The sequence below is a fragment of the Protopterus annectens genome, chromosome 10.part0 (assembly GCF_019279795.1).
Source record: "Protopterus annectens isolate FY-2018-M chromosome 10.part0, PAN1.0, whole genome shotgun sequence".
In the NCBI taxonomy this organism is placed as follows: domain Eukaryota; kingdom Metazoa; phylum Chordata; order Ceratodontiformes; family Protopteridae; genus Protopterus; species Protopterus annectens.
The window spans coordinates 1,142,160,607-1,142,184,916 of NC_056744.1; the positions used below are offsets into that span (position 1 = coordinate 1,142,160,607).

The 24,310-nt window shown below is 46.1% G+C and overlaps 1 protein-coding gene across 2 annotated transcripts in view; it reads left to right on the forward strand.

The window, feature by feature from the left end:
• FUBP1 (far upstream element binding protein 1) overlaps positions 1 to 24,310 on the forward strand; it is a 1,223,929-nt gene that overhangs the window by 919,061 nt on the left and 280,558 nt on the right. For both annotated transcript variants that reach the window (XM_044085874.1, XM_044085872.1), the window contains one exon: positions 12,369 to 12,443. In XM_044085874.1, coding sequence (XP_043941809.1) covers positions 12,369 to 12,443 — 75 coding nt within the window. The remainder of the gene's footprint in view (positions 1 to 12,368; positions 12,444 to 24,310) is intronic.

The following is a 24,310-nucleotide window of genomic DNA, read 5'->3' on the forward strand; positions in this document are numbered from 1 at the left end:
TTTGGCTAAATAGTTGCATCTCTCGCATATATTTGAACCTGTTTGGAGGAGGAGAGGGTTGTCCGTGTACATGAGACAGTTGTAACATTGCCTCAAAATTCCCAGATTCACCAGCTGGACTGGAGAGGAAACCATTGACTGACCTTTGGACATGCTAGAGTAATAGGGAAACTGAATTTAAGACGGACCAATAGAGGACAGGGTAATCGTAGAGAGTATGAGTAAGTAGTGCTTATGGTTTAATGGTGCTAACTTGTATGATTACTTAATTGGACCAGTGAAGGGCCTTAGAATGAGAATATGGTGTTTAAATTGAGAGATAGAGCAGTTCTAAGGGTAAAAGTGAAGAGCAGACTTTGTGGAGCCAGGAATAGTTTAAACCCAATTCGGCGGCGCTGCCCGTTGTTGCGCTATGCTCAAAACGCAAAAGCAGCAAAGAGGGTTTTGAGAGGAAGATGAAGGAGTTTTGGAATTGACCCAAAATGGCCAATAAAACTACAGTTTCAAATCAGTAACCACTCCCACAGGGGATGGCAGGCTGCTCAATGTTTTTCACTGCCACTGATCAACAGAGACTTTCCTTTAGCCCAAGCAAAAAATGGCCTCACAGAAACTTACAAACAGTTCAAGAACAGCAAGCCTGTAACTGAACTTTTTTAAATCTCAGAAAAGTGGGAAAACAAGATTTTTTGTTTTTTTGTTTTTTCAGAGATAGCAGAGGTTAACAAGTATCAACAAGTTATAACAGTGCAGTAAATGACCCCACACAAGAGTGCTAGGCCAAAGACAGATAAAATGCAAGTTTGGAGAAAAAAACGATTTTAAATACAAGTGCAAACAGGAAATTCAGTAAACAGCTCTAGGTTGTGCTCTAAATACAGTTACTAATGCAGAAATCAAATTTAACAAGCCAGAAAATGAAATACTTAAGTGGCTCCTTTCTTCTCTCAGCGTTTTCTCCTCTTGGGTGCTTCAACAGCCAACAAGCCTGAAAAGACGCCAAAACCACGAGGCAACCAGGTTTTAAGAGAGGAAGATGGAGTTTTGGAATTGACCCAAAATGGCCAATAAAACTACAGTTTCAAGTGGTAGCACGCGTCCTTGAGGTTTATGCTAGAAAAGAGCCATCCAGCACGTCCCCCCAGATCAATCCGGATCAGACTTTTACTCCAGGTTCTTATTGGTGCCAAAAAAGACGGGGGACCTAAGACCAAGCCTCGATCTATCCTTCCTAAACCTGTCAGTGGCCAAGGAAAAGTTCCGGATGGTCACCATTCGATCCATTCTCCCACTCCAGGAGAACGACTGGATGTGCCCCATAAACCTCAAGGACGCGTACTACCACATTCTGATGGACAGGAGATCCAGAAGGTATCTCTGCTTCCGGCTGGGAGCCAGCCACTACCAGTTCAGGGTCCTCCCCTTTGTTCTCGCCACAGCCCTCAGGGTGTTCACCAAAGTGTTAGCGGCCCACCTGAGGCTTCAGGGAATACAGGTCTTTCCGTACCTAGACTACTGGCTCCTGTCCGCCCCCACCAGGCATCTACTGTGTTCAGCCAGAGATTTCCTCCATCTGGCTTCCCGACTGGGAATTACAATCAATATCAAAAAGTCTTCTCTCCACCCAACCCAAGTCTTAGACTTCATTGGAGCCAGATTGGACACAAATCTTCTGCAGGTCTTTTTGACTCAGGACCGACTTCGGACCCTGAAGCTCCACGTACTAGCTCTTCAGAACTACCCGGCTCCTCCAGCGGAATTGGTCCTGAGGGCGCTAGGCTCTATGGCGGTGACTGTCAATCTACTACCCTTAGCGTGCCTGAACATGAGGGTACTGCAGTGGACCCTACAGGTCCAATGGTCCATTCTACAACATCCCCTGTGTTCACCCATTCCCCTCAGCAGGGTCTGCAAGGAAGCCGTACTCTGGTGGCTCCAGTCTCCAGACCTCCAGAAAGGGCGTCCGTTCTCGATGCCTCCCCCTCTTGCCACAGTGACCACGGACGCTTCTCACCTGGGGTGGGGGCACTGTATGGGCAGAACCGTCCAAGGCACGTGGACCCAATCAGAGACCTTGTTTTTTGACACCATCCCCCACTCTGGAATTATAGATAAGCTCACTAAACTAGGTATAAATCCCTATGTCACAAGATGGGTTGCCAACTGGCTCACTGACAGAACCCACACTGTGAAAGTAGCGGATTCAAATCCGACATCAGACCAATGACAAGTGGAGTACCACAGGGTTCAGTTCTGGGTCCTCTCCTGTTTATCTACTTCTCTAAAGTGCTGGCCAACACAGAAGGTCTTTGGCTAACAAAGTTTGCAGATGACTGCAAACTAGGAGCCATAATCGAAACTCCTAACGATGTGGACAAACTACAAAAGGGCCTCACTGAGACAGATACCTGGTGTCAAAGCTATGGCCTGAAGCTTAATGCCAAAAAGTGTATTGTCATCCCCTTTGGTAAAAACTCTATACCCATGAACTACCACATAGCTGGTAGTCTACTTAATGCCGAAAATGTGATGAGACCTTGGGACACAGGTGGATGGTAGTCTCTCCTTTGATAATCACATCGCCACAGTGGTCAGGAAATCCTTCTACGTGGCTCATCTCATCACAAAAGGATTCTCATCCAGAAAACAAGAGGTTATTGTTCCCTTCTACTCATCACTCATTAGACCCATTAGAGTACAACACCCCTTTTGGTATGTACCTCACAAGAGATCTACAACTGGAAAGACCACAGGAAATGCCTCACAAATGATTACTGGCCTCAAACAGATGCCCTATGCAGACGGTCTCAAAAACCTACAGCTTTACTCCATCTCATATCCGCCTACTCAGGGGCGATCTCTGCCTAACATACAAAGCTATGTCAAACCCAGAGCTGTTGGACATGCTCCACTTAAAGAAATCCCAATCCCTCCGAGCTACACGCTCTAGGGACCTTAACCTTGTCACCACAATAAACAGAACATGCTGGAGGGATAGATTCCTGTCCCAGAGACTTCCCATACTCTGGAACAGACTACCTATCTGTCAGAGCTCCTCATTAGCACTCAAGAAAAATCTTGATGATTGGATGGGATATTCACCCCGGGGATCACTTCTGTGGCTCTGCTCGACAGGGGCACAGGAAAAGAATTTTCTTGGGTGGCGAAAGCCAGGGTACATTTTTTGACTAGGCTTGTATGGGCCCTAGGGCCGATAGCCTAGTACCTACCTATGCACATCAATGTCCTAGAGATGAGGGCGGTGCTTCTTGAGTTGCAAGCACTCCAAGACCTTCTTCCCTCGGGAACTATTGCAATTCAGACAGACATGTCAGTCTGCTACATCAACAAACAAGGGGGAACCAGGTCTTACCCACTTTGTCGAGAAGCCATGAGAGTTTGGGAATGGGGCGATTTCCACCAACTTTCTCATAGCAATGCACATTCCGGGTCGGTCGAACATCTTGGCAGACAGGTTGAGTCGAACCATCCTTTCACCATACGAGTGGTCTCTGAACCCAAGAGTGGCGAAGCAGATTTTCCTCAAATGGGGTCAACCTTGCTGCGATCTCTTCACGTCTCCGAATGCAAAGTGCAGCGACTACTTCGCTCTAATTCCCCCACCTGGGGAATCCCCCCGAGACACTCTGGTGCATGTTTGTTTGGCCATCCGGTCTACTTTATGCTTATCCTCCTCTTCCCCTAATGCTGAAATTCTTGCAGAAAGCACGTCTGTTTTGGAGCAAAGTGATCCTCATAGCCCCATTCTGGCCTAGTCAAGCTTGGTTCCCTTTCCTGTGGTCTCACCTATTGAACCCACCATGGGTTCTAGATCCCACACCGGATCTGATCTCTCATCCGCTAGGGTTGACAACCCCGAACCTGGACAACCTCAAACTTACAGCTTGGTTGATCCAGTTCCAGTGATAGCTAGGACTCCCGGTATCTCGTCATATGTTAAGGCTATTTTAGTAGCCGCTCATAAGCCTTCCACGAGGAAGATTTATAATAGTAAATGGAAGCTTTTTTCAATCTGGGCGGAACGGAGAAACCTAGATCCCTGTACAGCTCCGTTACCAGCAGTGCTAGAATTCTTATCTACTTTATTCGACCAGGGTGCTTGCTCCTCTACGGTCAAAGTCCAATTAGCTGCAATCTCCCACTATCATGTCGGAAATGGTCTCCGCCCCCTGGCCTCTTCCAAATTATGTAAGACCTTTTTAAAAGGCACTTTTCTCTTGAGACCTCTGGTTAAAGACCCAGTGCCTCCATGGGATTTAACTCTTGTTCTCCAATCTTTGACAGCCCCCCCCGTTCGAGCCAGCAGCCTCGATGGACCTAAAATTCTTATCCTGGCAGACTGCCTTTCTCATTGCCATCACTTCGGCTAGAAGGGTTTAGGAACTTCAAGCCCTTTGCGCCAAACTGCCATACTTGGTTTTTCACAAAGATCGTTTCCCTCAGGACCAATCCCTCCTTCTTGCCCAAGGTCACGTCGGAACCTAACATCAACCAATCCATTAATTTACCGGTTTTCTTTCCAGATGACCTGAACAAAGGTGAATATAAATTGCATTCCCTGGATGTACACAGGCAATTAAGAATTTATCTGCACAGGACCCCTGGTCACAGGAAATCGGACCAACTCTTCTTATCCTTTGCAAAACCTTCTTTGGGGAAGCCAGTATCAAAAGTTACATTGTCCAGATGGATTTCCCAATGTATCTTACTAGCATATCAAAGTTCCGGCCGTCCCAAATCTGAAGGAGTCTGCGCTCATTCTACTAGATCAATTTCCACCCCTGCTGCTTTTTGGTCAAGGGTCTCCTTGGATGACATTTGCTCAGCAGCCACTTGGGCTTCATCTCGTACGTTCATTAAAGGAAAGGATATTAAAGCAGATTCCCCAACCTGCTGACTCTTCCAGTCCCTGTTCTTTGATAAAGCTTAAAATCACCCTTGCAGCTTTAAAAAATAACCCACTCAACTGTTTTCCCTGTTCTGCTTCCTAGCTTTCTATACTGTTTGTTTCACTTTGCAAACCAACTTGAAAAACCTGTAGCTGGCTCTGAAATTGTTACATTTGCCATCTGCTCTTGCTCTAGCTGTCGGGATGTTTCCTCCCCCAAAGTGATGTAATCCCTGCCTGATTTGCATGCTGTATAGAAGAGCCAGTGTTCCTCCCACATTGTGATGTCAGACCTGCCTTACCCAGCCCACTCAATCTAATAAAATCCATGTGGTGTGTGGAACTCCTTTTCATTGTACGTGTATCCTGTCATCTGCATTTGTTTGAGGGACTACTGAAAAGTTTGGATTGCCTGCATTTTCGTTTGCATTTTTTGCTTCATTGGAAAGATGAGTCTTCCTAGTGAATTAAAAATGTAATTCTACACCCAGCCCCTGTTTGAATGCACTTCTAGCCCTATTTTGTGCTGCCTGATATCGTTTATGCTTCTGTTTGAGGGTGCCACATGGTTCACTAGTGTATGCTGCTGCCGACGATCTAAATTAACCTTCTGTTGTATTTGCTTGCTGCTGATATATAATTATATGTATTTTGTGTTTTGTATTATGGTTATACATTTTATTTCAAACTGCTGGTTCTCTGTTAATTATCTAGTCGTGTTCCCGTGTGTGAATGCTGCCTTCTGTTTTAGTCAGGTCCCATGCTGCATGCTGAATTCGGCTTGGTGAGTATCTGCATCTATCGTTGTTACTGATGCTCAGAATAAGCAGTCTCTTCTTTTTTTATGCAAGTGTTGGTTTATAGTGATAGCTCGTATATTTCTCACTACTGCTGCTAGTTTGTTTTTTCTAATTTTAGCATGTTATTAATGCTCATTTCGGCATCTGTGTGCCATGCTCGTTTATATATATTTTTTTCTGCTGCACGTTAGTGTTTCATGCAGCCGTTTTAAAGGTTAGAGCGAGTTGGACTGCAATTGCGACGCTCTCTCGTCGGCAAGTATCATGTTTACATGCCCTTGTTTTGCTGTGTATGCTCTGGGCTATGTTTGTGTGCCGATATCATTTACATTTTTGAAAAGCCCCCTCACCCTGAAGAAAGTTTCTCTTTCATGGTATATTCTGAACCAAGTTAGGTACTGCTGTAGATATTTTAGCTCTGAGCTGTTCTTGGTATTGTAACGCAACACTTCTCTTTAAAAAATCCGATGAAGTGTAATGTTGGTGTAGGTCTGAAACTGTTCTAACTGAAGCCGCCGAGGTCCGGAAGGGGATGTTAGTGTTTCACTGTTGCAGTCATTACTCTTGGGTTATCCTGCTGGCAGGCTACCCTCAGTCTGCCTGAATTCCAAAGTCTTGGTCTGGCGTCGGTTGCTGTCGCCTCTTCCCTGACGTCTCTGCGCCAGGGGTATAAAAGATGCAGCAGGCGCCATTTTCTCCAGTCTTTCTTGCCGCGTGGTGTCCGAAGCAGAAGCAGTTTGCAAGTGCCGGTCGGCCGACTCCTGAGATTTGTGTTCGAATTTCAGATCCGAAGTCTTCATTTAAAGCTAACTACCCCGGTGGGGAAACTTTTTTTCTTGCTCCAGACTGATGTCAGAAAAAGTTAATAATTGTATTTCTTGTGGGAAGCAAATACCTCATAAGGACTTTCATTCTTATTGTATTCCTCGCCTAGGCCCTGATCACAACATTGCTAATTGCAGGATTTGTGCTAGATTTAACCAACGCACTATTAAGCGTTGGTACGATTTTGCATTTCATTACTTTGGCCGAAGATTTAATTACACGATGTCGTCTGATAGCCATCCGACTACCGCAATTCACAAGAAACGCAAGGGAAAGTACAGGCTTCCGAGGTCCAAAACTGACGACAAGGCTTCTAAGCCAGTCGCCGGTTTGCTGTTTCTCAGTGAGGCGCTTTCGCAGCCCCTGACACCCGCTACCTCAGAGCCGCAGGCCGCTTCCGACTCCCACGTGGAGCAGACTTGGCCGCTGGAAACTCAAGGTATTGGACACTTGGAAAATATTCCCTCAGATGGGTCCGTAGCCGCTGAGCAGGCATCGGCTTCTGAGGGTGTTTTCAGGCCTACACAGTTATATGTAAAACCGACTACAGCTTCAAAGGCAAAGACTAAAGCACCACTAAAGACCAAACAAGTGCAGCAAGCCCATGGACAGGCCTCCATGCCTAAAAAAAACAGATGCTCAAAATGGCCGAAGATCTAATTACTTTGATCAGGGTTTCCCATCCCCCTCTTGATAAGAGGCCTAGGCAAGCGACGGAATATGAATCTTCAGATCAGGTTTCCGTTTCCTCTGACTCCTCTTCTGAACAGGAATACTCTCTTCCTCCCTGTGAGGATTCTGCTGCTGAAGAATCTGTCCCTTCAGCCTCTCCTCCTGAGGATTATTCTTATGGGAAACCCTGCATACCATGAGGGAGCACTTCCACTGGGAGAGCCAAGACTACTCAGAATCTAAGAAAAGGCCCAGACTTTCATTGTAGATGTATTTTCAGAGTCTGGCCTGTCTCCTGACTCTTTACCCCCTGCACCTGTTAAGCCAGACAGATACTACAGGGTTCCAGATTCAAATAAATTTCTTTATAAAAACCCTGCTGCTGACCCAGAAACTATTTCTCAGGGTCCCAAAGGGGTCAAGGCTTCCACTGCAAAAACCCTATCCCCTCTGATAGGGATTCAAGGGCACTGGACAGATGGGGGGAAAAAGGTTTACACTTCTGCTACCTTGGCTGTGGGGGCTTTAAATTGTCAATTTCATATGCTTAAATATCAGTAATTCTTAATGTCACTGCTTAAACAGAAAATATTAAATTCTGAATGTGCAGAAAACAAGGAAATGCAGGATTTATTGCATGCAGCTGAACAAGTGGGAAGGCATACTTTGCAATGTGGTTTTGATTCTCTGGAGGCCTCTTGCAGGGCCGCTGTTACGGATTCTGTCATTAGGAGGCATGCTTGGTTAAAGAAACAGAATCTGCTTGATCATGTTAAAGCAAAATTATTAGATGCTCCATTACAGCATGATACTTTGTTTGGTGTTAAAGCAGAAGAGGTGTTGAAGAAAATGGAGGACAAAGCAAAATCTATGCAGACAGTTCAGGATTTCTTACAGGTGCAGCCACCCAAATTTAGCCGGATCTGGCCCACAAAGAATTGGTCCTTTCCAGTGTCAGACAGGCCACAAAGAAGCAGATAGACGCCCCAGAGGCAGATCCCAGCCCCAAGGCTCATACAGGCCTAAACAATGGGGTGCTTCTACCTCCAAAAGCAGAGAAGACAAATCACAGCCATACAGGAAACAGTCCCAATGACTTTCCTCTGCCAGCACCAAGCACTTATCTTTTGGCAGCCCCCTTAGGGGGGAAACTAGCATTTTTTTCCACAAAATTGGCACATGATCACCCAGGACAAATGGGTGTTTAATATAGTGTCTCAGGGCTACAGGTTCCGCTTTCACACCCTGCCAAGGGCAAAAGGTATGCCAGACCTGCCACACAATCAATGGGCAGAGGCACAAAAGCAAGTTTCATCCCTCATGGACATGAGGGCCATTCATAGAGTACCACAGCAAGAGCAGGGACAAGGATTTTACTCAAGACTTTTCTTGGTACCCAGAAAGGACAAGGCCTGGAGACCAATACTGGACCGGTCTATTCTAAAATTTCTGGACGTTCCAAAATTCAAAATGTTGACTCTGCAGCAGCTTCTGCCCATGCTGGGCAGGAAGACTTGGCTTGTAACTTCGGACCTAAAAGAGGCATACCTGCATGTCCCAATCGGACTATCTTGCAGAAGATACCTCTGATTCATAGCTGGCTCAGTGCACTACCAATTCTCTGCACTGCCCTTTGGCTTATCTACTGTGCCCAGGGTCTTCACAAAATGCCTGGCACCAGTAATTGCATTTTGCTGACAGAGGAATTCAAATATATCCTTACTTGGACGACTGCCTTATTCAAGCAGAGAACAAGGACATTTTACTAATGCATCTGGCGTTTGTAAAAAGATTACTAATTTGCCTAGGGTACACAGTAAACGAAAAGAAATCAAAACTAGTACCTTCTCAAGAGATATTATTCCTGGGTGCAAGCTTAAATACAACTACCCAGATGGCTTATCTGATGCCAGACAAACAAAGGCAACTGACTTACTTCAAAATGTTGGCAACAAAGACCCAGTTATCTGCAAGAAAAATTCTGCAGGCTTTGGGCTTCATGGCATCCTGCATTCTGCTAATTCCATATTCCAGACCTGCATATGAGGAAACTACAATGGTATCTAAAAAGTGTTTGGACTCAACATTGCCACAGCCTGGAAACATTAATTACCCTCATTCCCTGCCTCCAACAGGAGTTTCGATGGGCACAGGCCTGTCACCACAACAAGGGACAGCCATTCACTTTACCCACAACCAGGCAGACACTAACAACGGATGCATCAGATTATGCCTGGGGGGCCCACATGGCAGAAAAATGTATTCAGGACACATGGCCCACAAGCCAGATGCATCTTCATATCAATCAAAAAGAGATGCTAGCTGTTCAAAATGCCCTGACAGTTTTCAAGGATCTACTTCATCCAGGACAACTACTGATAGACGGACAATACTACAGTCATGTGGTACATAAACAAGCAGGGAGGCACGCATTCCTACCCCCTCTGCAGACAAGCCATGACTTTGTGGGACACAGCATTGACTTATCAAGTTCACCTGCAAGCACAATTCCTGCCAGGAAAGATAAATACTCTGGCAGACGAACTAAGCAGAAACCTCATGGATCCCCATAAGTGGAAACTGAATCCACAAGTCTTCAGCATAACAAGGAAATGGGGATGCCCAGACATAGATCTATTTGCCTCCCCTCACAACTGCCAACTACATAGATTCTGCACAAGGAGTTATCACAAGCAAGCATGGAAAGTGGATGCCTTATCCTTCAGCTGGAAAAACCTAACAGTATATGCCTTTCCTCCACTGCCTCTCCCTCCCCAAGGTACTCCTAAAGGTCAGACAAGAGAAGCCAAAAATGATACCGATTGCCCAAGACTGGCCACGCCAGCACTGGTACCCAATCCTAAAGAACTTGTCTCAAGGTCCAGCCTGGACATTGCCTCAAATTCCTCACTTACTGACCGAACAAAACAATCAGATCCTGCATAGCCAACTCAGGACCTTAAATCAGGCAGCATGGCGGATAGTGTAGCCTTTCAGAAGTGTGATGGATGTTATTTTGGAGGCCAGGAGGCCCAGTACCAGAAAATCTTATGCAGAAAAATGGAAGAGATTCTGTGCTTGGAACCAGGCCCAAGGAATTGACATGTTTGTTCCAAACATTCCTCAGAATTTACAATACTTAACTGAGATGCTGGACAGAGGCCTATCCTTTGGATCAATTAAGATCCATGCCTCTGCCATTTCAGCCCATTACAATACAGAACCACCTATCTTTTCTCATTCTTTAATAAGGCAGTACCTCAGAGGAGCCAAAAACATAAGACCTCCAAGGAGAGCACCAGTACCTGCATGGGACCTCAATTATGTCTTGGAAAAACTCACACTGCCTCCTTTTGAGCCGGACTCAACAGCTGATATAAAATTCTTATCCTGGAAAACAGCGCTGCTCCTAGCAATAACCTCTGCAAGACGAGTCTAGAGTTACAGGCACTCATGGCTGTGGAACCTTTTATCATTTTCCATCCAGACATGGTTTCTCTGAGGACAAACCTGACATTTATGCCTAAGGTGATGTACAGTGTGGCCCTTAACCAAACCATTCACTTGCCTACCTTTTATCCAAACCCACAGAACAAGGGTGAGAGACTTCTGCATTCTTAGGACATACACATACAGCTACGCTTCTACTTGGACAGAACTAAAGCTTTCAGAAAGACTGAGCAACTTTTAGTGGCATATGCTGCAGGATCACAAGGAAAGGCCATCTCAAAGCAGACTATTTCAAAGTGGATAGGCCACTGCATTCGTTTCTGCTATTCACAACATGGCAAGCCAGTGCCTAAGGGCATTAGGCCACATTCAACCAGAGCAGCTGCCACTTCAGCAGCCTTCCTCAGGGGAGTACCAACCAAAGACATTTTAGATGCTGCTACCTGGAGTTCAATGCACACCTTTACAAAGCACTATCATTTGCCACTCTACTCTAAATCCATGGCAGGCTTTGCCACTGCAGTTCTGCAGGGCCTCATAGCCGCTCCTAATGCTATTTAGCTCCAGCCACCCAAACATAGCTTTGGGATTCAACCCAAGTGTAATGACTGCAACAGTGAAACACGAACATAGTGCAGTTGTGTACACTTACCATAAATGTAAATTTTAGTATATTCACTGTTGCAGTCCAGGCTACCCACCCACCATCCCCCATATCTTTGCTGCAACTTATCTGCACTTCTCTAATCTGTACAACCTCTGTGGTGTATTTGCATATAGATAAAGGTGTAATATATTTTGGTGCATGCATGTTTTATTGGCATATTTTTAGCCTACCTGTTTGGGGGCACCTGACATCTGGGGCAATAAAAACTGAAGAAAATGGCATCTGCTGCATCTTTTATACCCCTGGCGCACTGACGTCTGGGAAGAGGCAACAGTAACAGACGCCGAACCTAGACTTTGGAAGTCAGGCTGACTGAGGGTAGCCTGCCAGCAGGATAACCCAAGTGTAATGACTGCAACAGTGAATACACTCTTAACATCTGCATTTATGGTAAGTGTACACAACTGTACTTTTTCCATAGATAAGTTATACTGGACCATTTCTTTGTATTAAATTATGTTCATTTGCTCCAGCAGCTATACTTTTTAATCCGATGACTTAATAGTTCTTTTGAATTTGAGCTTTCCTTTCTTATGTTGTGCTGTATCTTTAAGAAAAAATAACTAGTCAAGTATATGTTGAAGAAATATAAAAAGCCGTGATTAAGTGCTGCACGTTTTTGAGTCATACTTGTATGAATGCTCTGTCGTAGGGTCCTTTTGTATGTCCGAGGAAAATAGTATACTAATACTGAAATTGCTATTTGAGTATTCTGTCTTCTGCAAGGCAATTTAGTCTTAGACATGGTATAAACAAGTAGTGGGTGTGTCTGGAATGCAGGGGGTTGCCCCCTGGGGGAAAACCCTTTTAGGTTTTACAGTTTCACACTTAGCCAATGTTCCTCGTGTTTCACTGTTGCAGTTCTGACTTTATTCTGTTCTTTTGCATGTCCTTTTTTGCATGTTGCATTTGTGGTGATTCAGAACTGTGTACATTCAGTACAGAACATTTATGCTGGTTTTAAGCTAGGTTGCTGCAAAATTAAGATTTTGATTGATCAGATTTTAAGTCTGTTTTGGTTAGCTTTATTGACTTTGTTTTGCAGGTGACCAGCATAACCCAAATCCAACTGGACAGCCTGATTATACCAAAGCGTGGGAAGAATATTATAAGAAATTGGGTATGTTGGAAGTTTAAATATTTGTCTTTTTAACCCTGGTATGTCAGATAGTAGAATTGAAAATTTAAAGTTTGACATTGAAGTTAGTCATTTGGGCAGGAGTTCCACACTTGCCAGGGTGTGAACTTGCCATGAAAACTTTCTTCAGCAGAGTATATGCGTTGTATGAGCCACACAATCCTTTTTCTAGTACGGATAGATGAGATGTAGTTGGAATTCACATTACCAGGTGCTCAGATTATTCCATGCACTTTAAACTTGGTCCTTATTTGCATTGTGGGTAATGCATTGGTTGCTTGTGGCTTTAACTGAGTGTTTAATGTATAATGTTATTAAACTTGGCACTCTGGTCTTCTGCAGTTGGCATAGTAAATTAAACCAGCACCCCCCCCCTAAATGTTGCAGGAAACTGGCAATGTTGTGGGAAGGTCATGTGACAAACCTGAAAGTACAGTAATGTGGAATGATGGAGGGTGTTGACTTTGACATGCAGAAAGCACATTACAGCTGTGAGAGCAGGCCAAAGAGTGCTAGTGCAGCTTAACTCCTTGTATAAATTGGAAAGAGACTGGTAGGAAAGCTAAGAGAGAAGGCAGAAATGGTGCAGATGTCAAGCAGAGTGACGAGATTCACATGAAGGAAATGCATGTGGGTGGGGGGCTTTTTGTGTGACAGATCCTCATTTTACTTTTTTGAAAGGTAGATGGAAAATAACGTCTTGCATGGAAAGGGAGGAGAGAGAATCTGGCATTAAAATTCAGACAAACTTGTGTGGTATAAACGGAGGAGAACTGGTAGTAGGGAGAATTGGTCTGCATACAGGGTATTTGGAGTGACTGTTAAAGGGAGAACACTGTTGGAGAGGAGAGCAATATGCACAGTCTTGCGAACAGCACATAGGAGAGCCCAACCCTGATGTAATTTGTCACTGTCGCTCAAGTCCTAGGGCAGGCTGCTGTGCTTGGTAGCTGGCTGGTTTGGACAGCAGGTTGAGACTCTTCAGCTCCATGGTACCAGTGCAGATGTCTTGCTGTTTGCACACGCTACACGAGCGCGCCTGCACCTGATGCCAGGTTGCCAAAGTGGAATCCCCTACAGGCTACTTTCAGATGAATTTCTGTACTTTGTGACTGGTGGTCAGTGTCCTTACTAGTAAACTGTCCCATTTGCTTTTCAACATGGTGCCCTTTGCTCTTTTACCCCCAACTGACAGGCAGTTGTGGATGCCAGGGGTGGTGAAATGGGCAGACAGGCAGAAATGGCAGACAAATGCACTTTGAGGAATGTTAGTCCTGTTTTGGAGTAGCTCGCACAAGTAGGATAGGACCCTTGGAATGGATATAGTGAGGGGGGTCCTGGTTGTTACTATTGATGCCAGTTGGAGAGTCTAAGCCATTTAGCTACATAGTTTCTCCTAGTACTAGGTTTTCTTGCCTCCTGCAGAACACTGAGTATGTCCTCCGAATAAAATGTCTCTAAGGGATCAGAATTCCATTTCCCATAAGGTCAATTTTAGGTTTACCTGTGGGTGTAGTAGGGACCCCTATTGTATGAGTAGGTCTAGATGGTGGGGTAACCTGTGGTGGTTGCCCTTAGCTAGAAAAAAAGGGGAAACCAGTGCTGTTTTGCCAAAAGGGGGTAACCAGTAGGTTTTTGGTTTGTCCTTCTGAATTTTTAGGAGGATTTTCTGGATTCTAGTGAAGGGGGAAAGGCGTACAAGTACCCCCCCTCCATAAAAAGGTGTGCACTTTCCAAGCTTGTGGATGTGGGTTCCTTGTGCAGAAGTTAGGCATCTGCCTGTTGACTGGGGAGGCAAGTAGGTCTGCTTGTGGAATACCCCACCTGTGTATCAAATCTAGGAAAACCTCACTGAAGCATCCATTCATGAGGGGGCTGAGGATGTTTTGTGTTTCACTGTTGCAGTCATCACATTTGGGTTATCCTGCCAGGGGGTAGCCCTCAGTCGGCCCGAATACCAGATGCTTAGTATTTTTGCTTAGGTTGCTGTCGCTCCAGGACTGACCACTGATTGTTAGTGGTATAAAATCAGGCAGCTGACACCATTACCTCAGTCTTTATTGCCAAGGAGCCCAAAGCAGAAGCAGTTCTCATGAGTGCCGGTCGGCTGCTACCCGAGTTTTTCCAAATTGAAGTTGAAGTCTTCTAAAGTTACGTACCCCATTGGGGATCTTGCTCTAACCGATGTCAGAAAAAGTTAACTGTCTCGCCTGTAGAAAGCAAATGCCACACAGACTTCCATTCTTACTGCGTCACCTGTTTAGGCCCAATCCACGACATCCCTTGCTGTTGCTTTTGTACTTTGTTCAGTGCCAGAACTGTACGTCGTCGCCCCCTTATTGTAGCTAGATATTTTCGTGCTCAGTCTTCGAATTCTGATATGGCTTTGGTAAGCCGGCCGACTACCAATCTTCCGAAAAAAACAAGGATAAAGACAGACGGACCACACAGGTCCAAAACTGCTGCTGCTTCCGTTAAGCTATTTGTTAGTTCTCCGGTCCTCCATGAGGTGCTTTCGCAGCCCCTGACTCCCGCTTCAGTGGATTCGCAGGCCGCTGCAGAGACTGTTTTGGAGTCTGGTATGCCGCAAGACTCTTCGACTAAGGATCCTGTGGATATTTCTACCTTGGATGTGTCTGGAGCTGCTGAGCAGGCACCAGCTTCCGAGGAAGTACTTTGCACTAACGATACTCTACACAAATAGACTTCTCATCTTCAGTTCTTTCTAAAACTACTGAGTTTCTAAGGCACAGGGTACGAACTAAGCCCAAAAAACAGACCCAAGCTCAGGCACCTGCTTCCTTGCCTTAATCTCAAATGCTTAAAATGGCAGAAGACCTTATTTATGCTTATTAGGGGAAGCCAGGATACCCCTTCCAAAAAAAAGTCTTGTCCCCAGTAGTTTTATCTGAACAGGAGTCCGATGAGACTGATGCTTCTGAATATGAAGACATGCAACCCTTCTCTGCTTATGAGGATTCTGATGTAGGAGTCCCTTCCTTCTGCCTCTACACCCAAGGAATTTTCATTTGTGGAAACCCTTCATCCTTTTAGGGAGCATTTCCAGTGGGAATGTCAAGACTATCCTCAGTCAAAAAGACTCTGGGAATTCTTAGATTTAGCACAACACAGACCTTTGGCCATTCCTCCTGTCCTGGATGTTGTGGATAATTTTATGGAATCCAGTTTGACTCCTGACACCCTTCCTCCTGCTTCCAGGAAACCTGACCGGTATTGAGTCCCTGACTCAAACTCCTTTTCAAAAATCCTACTGCTGACCCAGAGGTAATCTCTCAAGGACCTAAAGGAATTAAAGCAACCTCAGCCAAGATTCCCACCCCCCTCTGACAGGGATACCTAATCTTTAGACAGATGGGGTAAATAAAATATACACCATTGCTACTCTTGCTGTTTGAGCATTAAATTCAGTTCCACATGTTGAAATAGCAGCAGCATACCATGGAACTCCTCAAACAAAAAATATCTTCCTTTCCTGCTTGTGCAGAACATAAAGAATTACAAGAGCTAATGCATTCTGCAAGTCTAGTTACTAAGCACACCTTGCAGTGTGGCTTTGATGCCCTAGAAGCATCTTGCAGTCACTGGTTCTGTCCTTAGGCATGCTTGGCTTAAGGAACAGATCTTGCCAGACCATGTCAAGTCCAAATTATTGGACGCACCATTGAACAGACATTTTATTTGGCACCAAGACGGTAGAGATCTTAAAGATGAAAGAAAAGGCTTAAATCTATGTAGACAGTTAGACTTCTTACAGGTCCAGCCCCCGAGCTTCAGTAGGCATTGCCCTTCCAAGCACTGGTCCTTTCCTGTCCCCTCCAGGCCAGCTCAGCCCAGACCCAGGGGAAGCAGACCATCCCTCCCAGACAGCCCCAGGGAATGCAGAGATCTAAGCATTGGAGTTCCTCCTCTTCAAAAACAAAGCCACCCCATTATGGCAAGAACTCAGTGACTACACCTCCACCCCTTACCTCTGCCCACCTGCTTGTGCCCCTAGGAGGAAAACTCTCCTTCCATGCAAGCAACTGGGCCTCTATTACCAAGACAGATGGGTCCTCAGCATAGTGTCCCAGGGATACAAATTTTATTTCCACACTCTGCTAACCCCAAAAGGGTTCCCAGAGCTTCCTCTAAACTAGTGGGCAGGGCCAAAAAGCAAGTTCTTTCCCTGCTCTCCATGAGGGCAATGCAGCATGTTCCTACAGAACAGATAGGCCAAGGTTTCTATTCCAGACTCTTCCTGGTACCCAGAAGAGGGAACCTGGTGCCCAATCCTTGATCTATCCATTCTAAACACCTTTCCGGTGATAACAAAATTCAAAATGCTCACCCTCCAGCAACTTCTGCCTATGCTTTCCAAGGATGCTTGGTTAGCCACCCTAGACCTAAGAGGCCTACTTACACATCCCAATCAGGGAATCTTGCAGGAAATATCTACGTTTCAGGGCAGGATCTATTCACTTTAAGTTCTCTGCACTTCCCTTTGGCTTATCCACTGCTCCCAGAGTTTTCACGAAATGCCTGGCTCCAGCCGTTGCTTTTTGCAGACAAATATTCAAATTTGCTCCTACTTAGACGATTGCCTGATTCAGGCAGACAGTCCGGAAAAGCTGTTACAGCACCTGACCTTTGTAAAGGACCTTATGACCTCCCTGGGATATACTGTCAACGAAAAGAAATCAAAGCTAGTCCCCACACAAAATTGTATTCCTTGGAGCAAGCCTGGACACAGCATCCCAGATGGCATTCCTTACTTTAGAAAGACAAGCCTGCCTGACAAACTACTCTCAACTAGCCACTAGAACCCAGTTAACTGTAAGGAAAATCTTGCAAGCTTTAGGGTTCATGGCTTTCTGCATCTTATTTGTTCCATATGCTAGACTGCCAATGAGGAAACTACAATGGTACCTAAAAGGTCTTTGGTGTCAACACACTCAAGACCTGGAAACGATTTTCTTTGGTGGGCAGCAGGTTGCAACCACTAGGGGCTTTCCTTCTCACAATCCCACTCCTCCCTGACCCTCACCACAGACATATCTGACTATGCCTGGGGTGCACACCTGGGCGGCATGTGCATTCAGGGCCACTGGAGCCCAAATCAAATGCATCTGCACATCAACCAAAAAGATGTTAGCTGTTCAGTACGCCTTGACAGACTTCAGACCCCTAGTCTCCCTGGTGCCTCTACTGTTCAAGACAGTTATGTGGTATATCAACAAGCAGGGAGGGGATACACTCTTATCCTCTCTGCAGGCTTGCCTTGACCCTTTAGCACACAGCCTCAGCAATGGAGCTACACCTGTTAGCACAATTCCTGCCAGGCTCTCCAAACTCTCTGGCAGACAACTTAAGCACAAACAAGCTAGACCCCACAGCACCTTCAACCTTGTAACCCAGAAATGGGGCACCCCCAAGGTCTACCTCTTTGCCTCTTCCTTCAGTCAGCTCAGAAAATTCTGCACCAAGGAACCTCACAGCAAAGCATGGAAATTAGATGCCCTATCCTTCCAGGAGGTGAACCTCTGTGCATTTCCCCTTCTACCACTCTTATCAAGGGTCCTCAAAATAAGGGTGGAAGAGCCGAGGACAGCCCTGATTGCCCCAGACTGGCCACACCAGCACTGGTACCCACTGCTGCACAGCCGGTCACCCCTGCCACCTTGGCAACTACCTCAGATCCCTACACTCTTGACTCAGGGGAATGGAGAATTCATGCATCCCCAATTGCAGACCCTCAAGTTGCCAGCCTAAGCAAACAAGATTGTGTGTTATACGCGAGGCCAAATGCCCCAGCACTATGAAATCCTATGCTGACAAGTGGAAAAGGTTTTGTTCCTGGATCCAGGCTATGGGAGCCGGAATAGCACAGCCCTCCCTACCTCTCATCCTGGATTACCTGGCAGACCTATTACACAGGGGTCTAGCCTTCTCTTCTATTAAAATTAATGCCTCTGCCATCTCTGCTCATTACAGCAGTGTCGTCTCTCTTCTCACGCCCTGTCATCAAACAGTTCCCAAGAGGAGTTAACTTAAGGCCACCAAGGAGAGCACCCACATCTGCTTGTGACCTTAACTTTGTGTTGGAAAAGCTCACCCTACCCCTAACCCCCTTCTTTGAACCTGCAGCTTCAGCAGAGTTAAAAATTTCTCTTAGAAAACAGTCTTGTTTCTAGCTATCACTTCAGCTAGAAGAGCGTGTTGCAAGCACTGATGTCTTTGGATCCCTTCATTATTTTCCACGCTGAGAGGGTTTCTCTCAGGACTAACCCTTCCTTTATGCCTAAGGTGGTGTCAAGTGTGGCTCTGAACCAATCCATCCATTTTCCAACCTTCTTCCCCATTTCTCAAAATAAAGGGGAAAGGATCCAGCACTCTTTGGATGTGCACAGACAGCTCAGATTCTACCTTGGTAGGACTAAGCCCTTCAGAAAATCTGAACAGTTATTAGCTGTGCAACAAGAGCAGAGGGCAAGGCCATTTCAAAACTATTTCCAAATGGATAGCACACTGCATCCATTTCTGCTGCAAACACCATGGGAAACCAACCCCTCAGGAGGTCAGACCACATTACACTAGGGTAACATCTACCTCTACAGCATTTTTCAGGGGAGTCCCTACCAGGGACATCCTGGAAGCTGCCACCTGGAGTTCTGTGCACACGTTCGCCAAGCATTAACACCTGCCTATCATTTCCAATTCCAGGGCAGGTTTTGCTACAGCAGTCCTGCAGGGCATACTAGCCAGCCCCAACTCTTCTCGACTGCCTCCACCTTTCAGCTTTGGGAATCCACCCAAGTGTGATGACTGCAACAGTGAAACACGAACATAGTACAGTTGTGTACACTTGACATAAATGTAGATGGAGTGTATTCACTGTAGCAGTCTTGGTTACCCTCCCTCCAGCCCTGATTCTTTGCTTTCAATTATCCTTTTGGTTTGGCATGTCTTATACTGTGTATTTGCTTTTTGCTGGGGGTGTTCCACACCATATAATTGCTTCATATTTTGGGGGCACCTGATATCTGGGGCAAGAAAAACTGCTATAATGGTGTTTGCTGCATGTTTTATAACCCTGACGTCATAGAAGAAGCGACAGCATCCAATGCAGAAATCCCAAGACTCTAGTATTCAGGCCAGGTGAGGGCTACCTGTAGGCTGATGACCCATATGTGATGACTGCTACAGTGACTACACTCTAACATCTACATTTATGGTAAGTGTACACAACTGTACTTTTAAGTACCCCATTGGGGATCCTTTCAGTCCTTCTGTTTTATGTAGTCTGTTCGTGTTATCCAGAAAGGGCAAGTGTGGTCGGCAGATTCCCCTCAGACACCCGCATTCAGGGTCTCCTTTGTTTAGGTAAGGAACACTACCACAAGAACTGCACTATTTGTCAGCCATTCATTCCTGAGACCTTGTGTCGCAGTTTACAGGCCTTACATCTGTACTTAGAAAACAAGTAGTTAAAACAGCATTGGGGATGGAGGCTGCGTCTGATGCCCTGTCTGAACCTCCCAAGAAGAGAGCCAAGATCTTGCCCTGTCTGAACCTCCCAAGAAGAGAGCCAAGATCTTGCTCTTGCGGCCTACTTAATCTGCGCCTATACCGGCCGATGTTCTTCGTGTTTCACTGTTGCAGTCATCACATTTGGGTTATCCCTGCCAGGGTAGCCCTCGGCTGGCCCGAATACCAGAGACTTCATATTTCTGCGTCCTGTTGTTTGAGGACTGCCATCAGATAGTCAGTGGTATACAGTAAGGCAGCCGACGCCATTACATCAGTTTTTCTTGGCGTGGAGTCTAATGCAGAAGCAGTTGGCACGAGTGCTGGTCGGCCACTACCAGAGTTTAGTTTCCAAATTGAAGAAGCTAAGTACCCTGTTGGGATCCTTTTTTCTTTCACTGACCGATGTCAAAGTTAATTGTCTCACTTGTGGAAAGCAAATACCACACCGGGACTTACAATCTTACTGCGTCACTTGTCTAGGCCCAGATCATGATGTCCCCTCTTGTCGCTTCTGTGCTTTAATGCCAGAATTATCCATCGTCGAGCCCTTTTTGTAGCTAGATATTTTCGTTTACAATCCTCTAATTCCGAAAAGACTGCACAGGTCCAAACCTGACACTTCCGTTAAGCTAGTAGTCAGTATTCCAGTACTCAGTGAGGCGCTTTTGCTGCCCCGATGCCTGCTTCATTTGATTTGCAGGCCGCTACAGACACCCTTTCAGAGTTCAGTATGCCACAAAACTATTCGACTAAGGATCCTGCGGTTGTGTCTACCTTGGGTGTGCCTGGAGTTGCTGAGCAGGCACATGCTTCAGAGGAAGTCCTTAGCACCACCGAATCTTGACTGTCTTTTTTCACGACTACTGTTCTTTCAAAAACAGAGTTCCTTTGGCCCAGGGTTCAAACCGCACCCAAGAAACCAACTACCCGCTCTCAGGCACCTGCTACCTTGCCTCAGTCTCAAATGTTTAAAATGGCAGAAGACCTTATGCTGATCAGGTGAAGCCAAGATACGCCCTCAAAAAGAAAAAGATCTGTCCACAGTAGTTTTGTCTGAACAGGAGTCAGATGAATATGATGCATCTGACTTATGAGGATTCTGCTGCAGAGGAATCCATTCCTTCAGCCTTTTCCCCCTGAGGATTTTTCCTTTGGGGAAGTCCTGCATACTTTAATGGAGCATTTCCAAATGCAGAGCTAGGACTATCCTCTGTCTAAAAAGACTGGGAATTCCCAGACCTGCAACACCAATCCTTGCCCCCCCCCTTTCCAAGTCCTGGATGTGGTGGATGTTTTCCTTGAATCCAGCTAGACTCCCGATGCCCTGCCTCCTGCTCCCAATAAACCCAGACAGGTACTACTGAGTCCCTGACTCTCAAATCTTTTTAAAAATCCTACAGCTGATCCTGAAGTCCTTTCTCAAGGGCCTAAAGGGATTAAAGCAACCTCTGCTAAGAATCCCACCCCCTCGGACAGGGATTCCCGAGCTTTGGACAGATGGGGTAAAAATGTACACCTCAGCTAGTCTTCCCATCAGGGCACTAAAATCAGTTCTGTATGCTTATACATCAACAATATACCTTGGAACTTCTTTAACAAAGAATGTTTTCCTTTCCTGCATTGGCAGAATCTAAAGCTTTACCAGACTTAATGCATTCTGCAAGTCAAGTAAATACACTGCACTGTGGTTTTGATGCCCTAAAAGCTTCTTGCAGGGCAGCAGTCACTGGATCTGTCATTAGAAGACATGCATGGCTTAAAGAACAACCCCTGCCAGACCATGTCAAATCTAAATTGTTGGATGCACCCTTGCACAAAAGTTATTTGGCACTAAGGCTGAAGAGCTCTTAAAGATGGAAGAAGCAAAATCCATGCAAACTGATTTAATTACAGGTCCAGCCTCCTAGGTTCAGCAGGCATTGTCCCTCCAAGCACTGGTCCTTTCCTGCTCCGAGTAAACAGGCCCAGCCTAGGCCCTGCGGAAGCAAACCCCCCCCCCTCTTAGACAGCAGCCCCAGGGAATGCAGAGATCTAAGCAGTGGACTACTTCCACTTCAAAACCAGGACATTCTAAGCCACCCTCTTATGGTCAGAACTCAGTGACTCTACTCGCAGTCTCCCGTCTACCCACCTTCACTTGCCCCTAGGAGGAAAACTCTCCTTTCACTCAAGCACCTGGGACACCATTACCAAGGACCAATCTGTACTGAACATCGTCTCAGGAGTACAAATTCACCTTTCACACCCAACCCCAAAAGGGTTCCTAGATCTATCACCATATCAGTGGGCAGAGGCTCAAAAGTAAATCCATTCCCTGCTCTCTGAGCGCAGTAGAGCATGTTCCTGCACAACAGGCCAGGGCTTCTACTCCAGACTCTTTCTGGTGCCCAGAAAAGAGGGCACCTGGCACCCCATCCTCTATCTATCCATTCTTAACATCTTCCTGGTGGTCCCAAAAATCAAAATGATCACCCTCCAGAAGCTGCTACCCATTCTCTGCAAAACAGTTGCTTAGCCCCCCTGGATCTAAGAGGCCTACCTCCACATTCCTATCGGGGAATCATGCAGAAAATCTCCTCTTCAGGGCAGGATCTCAACACTCTGTTCTCTGCCCTTCCCTTTGGCTTATCTACTGCTCCCAGCGTTTTCACAAATTGCCCGTCTCCTCTGTTGCCTTTTGCAGACAAATATTAAAATGTATCCCTACTTAGGCGACTGCCTTATTCAGGCAGACAGCCAGGAAAAGCTGCTCAAGCACCTGGCCTTTGTAAAGAACCTACTTGCCTCCCTAGGGTGGGCAGTCAATGAAAGGAAGTCGGAGCAGGTGCCCACCCAAAGGATAATCTTGTTGGGAGCAAGTCTGGACGCAGCATCCCAGATGGCATACCTTACACCAGAGAAACAAAATTTCCTGTCAGCCTGCTTCTCTCAACTGGCCACCAGGCCCCAGCTTTTTGCAAGGAAAATCTTGCAAGCTCTGGGATTCATGGCATCTTGCATACTCATTCCATATGCCAGACTGCATATGAGGAAACTTCAGTGGTACCTAAGAACCTCTGGTGTCAGCACACACAAGACCTGGAAACTTCTCTAACTATAATTCCTTGCCTCAAAGGAATTTCTTTGGTGGGCAACAGCATGCTCCCACAACAAAGAACTGCCTTTCTCCTCACACCCTGCCACCCAGACCCTCATCACAGACTCATCAGACTATGCTTGGGTGCACACGTGGATGGCAGGTGAATACAGGGCCAATGGAGCCCACAGCAACCCCCCCTGTACATCAGTCAAAAAGAGATGGCTGTGCAGCACTATTTGATAGCTTTCAAACCCCTTCTCTCTCAAGGGTTTCTCCTGATCAAAACAGACCACACCACTGTGGTGTGGTACATCTACAAGCAGGGGGACTCGCTCCTACCCTCTATGCAGGCTGGCCATGACCTTTTGGCGCTCAGCCTCTTCCATGCAACTACACCTGTTAGCACAATACCTACCAGGCTCTCTCAACTCCTTGGCAGACCAATTAAGCAGAAAACTTCTGGACCCACACAAGTGGCAGATCAACAGAAGTACCTTCACCCTAATAACTCAGAAATGGGGAACCCTGAAGGTCTCCCACACGAACCATCAGCTCAGCAAATTCTGCACCAGGGAGCATCACTGCGTGGCTTGGAAAGTGGATGCTTTCCCCTTCCCCTTGGTCAACCTCTGTCTATGCTTTTCCTCCCCTTCCTCTCATCCCCAGGGTACTGCTCAAAATGAGAGGAAAATACAAGGACCATTCTTATAGCTATGGACTGCACCCGATAGCACTGGTACTCCTTGCTGCGCAGCCTGTCCCCCGCTGCCTCCATGGCATCTTCCTCGGATTCCAAACCTCCTAACCCAAAGAGAAGGGGAATTCATGCATCCCCAATTGCAGACACTCAGTTTGGCAGCTTCTTGTTCCCTAACCCCGAACCAATCTGCTGTGATCAGTAAACAGATTCTGGAGGTTATCTGTGAGGCCAGACTTCCTAGCACCAGAAAGTCTTGTGCAGATAAAAATGGATGTTCTTTGTGTTTCCCTGTTGTAGTCATTACATTTGGTTAATCCTGCTGGCAGGTTGCCCTCAGCCAGCCTAAATTCCAAAGTCTTGGGTCCTGTGTCGGATGCTGTCGCCCCTTCACTGACGTCAGGGGTATAAAAGAATCAGCAGACACCATTTTCTTTAGTCTTTTTTGCCGTGTGATGCCCGAAGCAGTTCAAGTGCCAGTCTGCAGACTCCTGAGATTTTCGTGTTCAAGTTTCAGATCTGAAATCTTCAATAAAGCTAAGTACC